Source organism: Gavialis gangeticus, unplaced genomic scaffold (genome assembly GCF_001723915.1).
Source record: "Gavialis gangeticus isolate Ggan-Ray unplaced genomic scaffold, GavGan_comp1, whole genome shotgun sequence".
In the NCBI taxonomy this organism is placed as follows: Eukaryota; Metazoa; Chordata; order Crocodylia; family Gavialidae; genus Gavialis; species Gavialis gangeticus.
The window spans coordinates 120403157-120410190 of record NW_017729022.1 but is presented as its reverse complement, the minus strand read 5'-3'; the positions used below and the strand labels follow the sequence as shown (position 1 = coordinate 120410190).

General features: G+C 44.6%; 1 protein-coding gene across 1 annotated transcript in view; it reads left to right on the top strand.

The window, feature by feature from the left end:
* Nucleotides 1-484: 484 nt before the first annotated feature.
* The window catches only part of LOC109296616 (zinc finger protein RFP-like), an 11752-nt gene continuing 5202 nt past the window's right edge, over nucleotides 485-7034 (top strand). The window contains exons 1-6 of the mRNA XM_019516088.1: nucleotides 485-661; nucleotides 1208-1743; nucleotides 3105-3200; nucleotides 4857-5087; nucleotides 5305-5327; nucleotides 5927-6045. Of these exons, the coding sequence (XP_019371633.1) occupies nucleotides 1330-1743; nucleotides 3105-3200; nucleotides 4857-5087; nucleotides 5305-5327; nucleotides 5927-6045 (883 nt within the window). The 5' untranslated portion in view covers nucleotides 485-661; nucleotides 1208-1329. The remainder of the gene's footprint in view (nucleotides 662-1207; nucleotides 1744-3104; nucleotides 3201-4856; nucleotides 5088-5304; nucleotides 5328-5926; nucleotides 6046-7034) is intronic.

The window sequence follows — 7034 nt, the reverse complement described above, 5'->3', positions numbered from 1 at the left end:
CCTGGGTGGTGGAGGGGAGTTGTATTCCCTTCAGAAGTATTGAATGTGGATTGGGAAAGTGAGGGGAAGGGGGTGGTACTCTGCCAGGCCAGAAGCAAAGGGGTGAGTGTTGTGGGACAGATTGCTTTTGAACTTTTTCAATGCTTTGGAAACTTTTTGGGGTAGGGAAGTTGTCTTTAATGTAGAATTTGTTCAGCTTCTGTATTCCCTTTATTCTAAATTGCCCTGAGTTTTTGGGGAGGGGGGCATATCAATTTAACAAGTAAATACCTTTGATACTGCAAAACCAGTCTCTTTGGATAAATGTGATATTTTTTTTGAGACCACCTAAATAGCTGGAAACATTTTATCCTGTAAGGCAAAGAGGAATACAAAACTCTAAAACTCTTGGTTCGGAGGTGATACCTTTTCATTAGACCAAGTAGAAAATAGCAAATCTTTCTTTGCAAGCTTGCAGGCACACGCATCCTTCTTCAGGCTGAGAGGCAATTAAAGATGGTACCAGTCCTCTTAGGTAGAAAATAAGCTTTGTTTTGCACAGAGGAAACTGAAGGTGGATGTATGTTCCTCTAGGTGCCTGGGAGTCCCTTTTTGTGTGAGTTGCTCTTTGATATGCAGATAAGGCAATTTCTCTTCACTGGGGGTTTCAGATGGCTGAAAGGTAGGGAGGTGTCGATCTTTCTTTCTTGCTTAGCAATGAAGTTATTAATGCCAAAAACAGCTAAACTCTGGTATGCTCCAGGTTGCAGTGGGATACAGCAAAGGGTGCCCCAAGAACTGTGAGAAGATAAGCAGACAAAGGCAGGCTCAGGCTTCAGATGGGAGGAGATAGGCAGGTAAGGGCTGGCTAAGGCTTTCTCTTCCTAGCTGCTCCATCTGCAAGGTGGAAGGCCAGTAATAAATTAGGTTTGTTTTTGAAATGAGGTGCTGCTCAATTTACAAAATTTATGGAGGGGTGGCTTGAGTCTAATAAGATTGAGAACCCCTGATGTAAGGTGTGAATATCGAGGCTGGCTGGACATAATAAACTGGATTATGTCTGGTCTTGGATAACAGAATGTTTCCATGCTGTATATAGGTTATCTGAAGTAATGGCCAGATCCTGTTGGGTTTCATTCCCCCATAAGTAACTGATCGACAATTCCAATTTATCCATGTCTTCCATGTGAGACTAGTAAACAGAAACATGACATATTCTTTTCAACAGGTCAATTTCAGGGCAGGGAGCTTCACAAGTTAAATGGCAACACACACTTCCTGCTGCAAAGAGAACTGATTCCAGAGGTCTGAGAAATGAAACTTAAGCTGCCACACATCCCCTGAGGAGCCATGGCTGCAGAGAATCCTGTCGAGAGCCTGCAGGATGAGGCATCTTGTTCCATCTGCCTGGATTATTTCAAAGACCCAGTCACTATAGGTTGTGGGCACAATTTCTGCCAAGTCTGCATTGCCCGCTGTTGGGAAGGAACAAATAAAGACTTCTCCTGCCCACAATGCAGAGAGAGTTTTCCACAGAAAATCTTCAAGAAGAACAGGCAGTTGATGAATTTTGTAGAAATAGCTAAAAAACTGAAGGGGCAGGGGAAAAAAGCAGGAAGAGAGCACATATGTGGTGAACATGAAGAACCTTTGAAACTGTTCTGCCAGGAGGATCTAAAGTGTATCTGCATTGTGTGTGACAGGTCCAGGGACCACAGGGCTCATTCTGTCATTCCTGTAAAGGAGGCTGCCCAGGCTTATAAGGTAAGAAGTCTCAGGTCTGGCATCATTTCCTAGGCGCAGATGTTTAAAAGGGGGTCCTCTGTCTGGAAATAACCAATTGCAGTCGATGACTTTTTGTATTGTTGCTGCTATTGTAACAAAAATGTAAGTGGCTGCCCTTGGCTAATACCTCCTCCCCCCACCCTTTTTAAGTGTTTCTTATTGCATTACACTGCAAGACAGCTTTGTATCTCAGGAATGCCTTCTCTCCTTTCCCCACCCCCCCAGCCTGTCTCTCTCACCGATTGACTCCTCAATCTACATTTTCACTGACTGCCTGTCTCGTATGCACACCAGCTCAGCCTCTGGCTTCTTTACTTTTCATTCCATCCAAGAAGAGCACACACCAACTGCTGAAACTTCCTTAGCTTGACAAAGGGTTTTTCAACCCAAAAGCTTGCTTAATAATTGTTTTCCAACTATTTTAGTTGGTCTAATAAAAGATATCAGATTCATCCAAAGAACCTTGTCTGCCTATGTCCTTAGACCAACACGACTACAACCTACACCCCTGTAACACGTGTAAGAGGGAGATGAGATGTGGATAATCTACCAGTGAAGAACAGACTCATAGATCAGGAGGAAGGGTCATTCTAGCAGAAGATGAGTTAGGACAGGACAGACATTTGGTGTGCAGTCCAGAGGCGGCTTCCCTTTATATTCTTGTACTACAGTGTACAGTATTTGAGAGACAACTATAAAAGTGACATTGGTAGCAGTTCAAGGGTGTCCAGAAAAAACCCTTATTTTTGCTTTGTTTTTCCAAAGAAAATCTGATATATATTTTTTTTTCATTTATTTATTTATTTTTCTTTCTTCAATATGTTCCCTCCTTCCTTTCATCTGTTTTCTAAGTCTTGGTTTGTTTGTTTGTTTTTTTTTTTTAACCAGTGTTGACGCTCCTAAAAATTGCTAAGTATGTGGAGCTGTCTGTTTGCTTGCCTTTTTTGTTGGTGTTTTATTTTGTTTCCTCACTTTCAGTTTTACCATGGGAGGCAGGGGGGAAATCCATTTAAAAAAAAAAAAAAAAAAAAAAAGTTGGGGGGTGGGGTGGGGAGGCAAACAAAACTATGGCCCTCTTTCTGACCTGTTTTCTTGTTGCTTATACCTCCCCTCCCAGGACAAATGAAAGGCTTAGTTTTATTACATCCTGGGCAATCCTAAAGAAGCCAAGAAGCAAACAGTATTCCCAGCCAACGAACAGGTCCATGATTTCAAAATATGTCTTGTTCTTTATTGGGTTGAAACTGAGACCTTCCAACCTTTCAGTGAGGAAGAGAGAGAAATAACTCGCCCATCCAGAATAGCAAATAGCCACATCATCAATACTGTTCTTCCCTTAGGAAAAAGTCGAAGACAGTGTGAAGGCTCTGAAGAAAGAAAGAGAGAAACTCCTGGAATTTAAAGAGTCAGGAGACAGGAAAAATGAAGAATATCTGGTGGGTGCCAGTTATTACTAACCTTCAGGGGGAGCGGGCTTTTCCATTAGGTAAATATGCTGCCTCTCCAGCCCTCAGTTTATTGTGCAGGCTGCCCTCCCACCTTCTGCTTCCCTTCCTTACCAGATTAAGCTCCATCTCTTGCACTGCCTCACACCACACCTCCCAGAGTATAGTACATCTTCCCACTATTACCAACCATGTCCAGAAAAACCCTTATTTTGCTTTGTTTTTGCAGAATGTAGCAACATGGTGCTATATGTGCCTGTGTCCATAAACAGACTTCTTCGTGTCTGTGCTGCTGCTCGAAGCTTTGCTGAGGTACACAAGACTGAGCAGCTTCTGATTCTTACTCGGAGAATAGAGCAACAGTTTTCATCTCACTTGGTGTCTGTTTTGGCCAAGATCTTTGCAGCAGTAAGAGGCAGTGCTGGAGCGATTTACTGAAAAAGAGAAAGGTACAAATGCAGAGGTAGGGAGAGGAAAAGAGAGAGAGTGAGAAGCTCATGTTTAAGAGGAGAGACTGAGCTGAGGGAAGCTGTGCTCATCTCCTATCCCTCTCAGCCGGTCCTCTTGCCAGTTCTACCTGGGATGGGAGGTAAAAGCATGCAGCATTCAGGTAGGGTTAAGAGGCTTTAGTTTATCCTATGTCTACCAATTGGAGACTAATAGAAATGCCAGAGTCCACTGTAAACTAACCAGGGACCCACCTGACTCAGAATCCCAACCTATACCCCTTCTAGCAGTTAGGGAGGTAGAAGGAGATTTATATTGTCCCACCAAACTCACTTCCCTATTCTGGGAAAGATTTTTCCACATTCCCCCCCAGTAGCCTTAGATCACTGGTGTGGCGGTGACTAGTGACATTGGCATTGCCCATTCAAAATGAAGGCCTACCATTTCTGAGTGTGTTCTGTTCACTCCTCTTGGGCATCCAGCAGACTTTCCAAGCCCTGTTCATATCTGTGTGTATCTGCCCCTGTGAGAGTTTCTTTAGTGTGGACACTTCCTTCTTTGTGTGACAGTGTGTACCTGTCTGACTCTCAGTGAAATCCTGACACTATGGAAAACTTCCACTGATGTCAGTACAGCTAAGATTTTCACCTTCTGTGTCTGAGTGGTTGGGAATATGAAATGCAAATACAACTGCAACAGTTTGCAGACTATCTTGCAGTATTTGATAGTTTCTCTCCTGACAACAAGAGCCCCAAGCCTTGCGTCTTGTTACCTTGAATCTATATGAGCAAAACTCACTCATGTCATGACGGTAAATTGTCAGAACATTTTTTCGCTGGTGATCAGGGGGAACATTCAGCCCTGGTAGTCTTAGTTGTGACATCATGCCTCTTACTGGATGTGTAGGGCCAGATTAGACATCAAATGGACTATGCATCTACTTTCATAAAAGACCATCATCTGGCCTTTAAGATTTGAGTCCAAAAGAGCAATGAGGAAAAGGATAACCCACCCATCTTTTTTGTGTTAACTGTTTTGCAGGCACTAGAGCAGGGTGGAATAGAATTTCATTTAGGTGCCTGAGTCCACTGTTACCTAACAGTTGGAAATGGATCTGGTCCATCTTGCCCTATGGAGTACTCAGGGATACTTTCCAGGGTTCTAACCTGACCTTTCCCTATTCGTATGTGATGGTGCCAGAAAAAGAAGCAAATGGAGAAGCAGAAGCTTACATCTGATTTTCAGCAACTGCATCAATTTCTGCAAGAGGAAGAGCAGCTTGCCTTGGCCCAGCTTGAAGAGCTGGATAAAGAGATTTTGAAGAGGCAGAAGGAAAATGTCAACAAGCTTTCCCGGAAGATATCGTTTCTAAGCCAGATGATCAGTGAGATGGAAGGGAAGTGCCAGCAGCCAGGGACTGAGTTTCTGCAGGTGAGTCAGTGTTAGAGACACCCCAGAGGCTGACACAAGAAAGGGAGGACTTTTGTATGATTAGGCATGGGGAAAGAATGGAATTTAGTTGGAAAAGCTGTCAGATGCAAATGATTGCTTCCCCCCGACCCTTCCCCCAAGCAGGAGGGAGCCCCAGTGTGTGGCCTCTGGGACTGAGCCGCCTCTGTTTTTGTTTTTTCCTTTCTCTTCCCTCTAGGACATCAGAAGTACACTGAACAGGTATGTAAATCCTTCTCTCATCCTCAAACCTCATTGTCCTGGGAACAAGGTTGGGGATTTGGAATATAACTTTTTAAGGAAGGCTTATTGACAAAAATAACTCTTCTTCCCACCCACTCCCCTTGCATCCTGGGTCAGGGAGAGGGAGTGGGAAGTAGCTGCCTGAAGATTTTGACTGGGGAACTTGGGCCTGCCACCTCCTAGTGACTATTCTTCTCAGGCTGGTAATTATGACAAATCTTCTTCCCTGGCGGTTTGCAGATGGGTGTGAAATAAATTGTACATCCCAATGGTCTCCCTTTCCTTGCCTAGTGGATACATAATACAGTCTTCCAAAAGCAACTGATCATATTGGCTGTGATGGTAGGTAAGTCAGGTACTGTATTGCTCATGGAAACAACTCTGAAGAAGTAGCTCCCAAGTAAAAAAATCCAAGCATTTTGCTGGATGACACACTGAGGGTAACTCCTTGCACTTGCCCCACCTGTGCTGAAGTCTTCTGTGTCAGGAGTCTGCATAAATGCAGTCTCTGTGCCCCCTAGTCTAGTAACTTTTACTAGAGTGAGAACATGGTTTCTAAATAAACTGTTTCTTTCTAGGTGTGAAAAGAAGGGGAAATTTCTTCAGCCAATCACTTATTATCCTGAGTTGGAAAAGAACCTCAACTCTTTTTGTCAGCAAAGGACTGCAGTAAAGAAGACTCTTAAGATATTCAAAGGTACCAAAGAGAGAGAACTGGGGTGGCTTTGGGCATGCCTCCACCACTTCCCTGCTGTGTCTGGGGACACTACCAGAGAGCATGGTACACCAAGTAGGAGTGACAGGGTGGGACAAATTTGCAAAAATGTGGTGCCTTAGTGTATGCATAAGTGCATGCCCAAGACTGTCTGACAAGGGCACAGGGACATGCACTCAGAACCACGCCAGGCTGGATGCAGTGCCTCATTTTCTGAGACTTACTTCATGCTAAACTTGGGTGGTTGCATGAGGCCTGCTCTTCACCAGCAGTCCTGGTCTCTGCACAGGGGCCAGGGTAGACAAGCCATCCCTGGCTCTGGCACTAGAAGGGCGTAAGCCATTTAGTTCATTATTGGTTGCTACATGTTAGTCCCCATGGGGTGAGGCAGAAGGGAATGGGGCATGGAACCCAGGTCTTTTATTTCCTGGGTAAGTTCTTTAACCACTAAGCTACTGCCCTGCAACCTGTCATCTAATATCCACTGCTTTTCCTCACTTGCCTACACTGAACACTTGCTATCATGGCATTTTTTTTTACCTTGCTACAATTTGGCGGCAGACCTGAGCTTAAGCATATAACCAGGCAAGTATACCTAAGCATTATTGAGCATGCTCAATAGCTGTGTCTTATAGTTGTATGTCCATCCTACATCCATAGAACTGAACTGCAAACTGCTCCCAAGTGCCAAAAACAGCACTTAAGTGGCTGTGTAAGTGTCATTAGTGCCCATGAGTGAAATAGGATCTCACCACTAGTGTTTTCATGCCTGAGCACCTCTTTGCGATCTGCCCCTTGCCTTCATAACTGGGATGTTAGGTACAATAAAATCCCTGTTATCCAGCACTCTCTACTAACCGGAATTGCCGGCCAGCTGGATGCAGCGGGGGGGGAAAGCTTGCCTACCACCCTGTGAGGTGGTTGCTCTGTGTTTGGCTGCTGCTAGCCCCCCCCCCCCCCCCCCCCCCCCC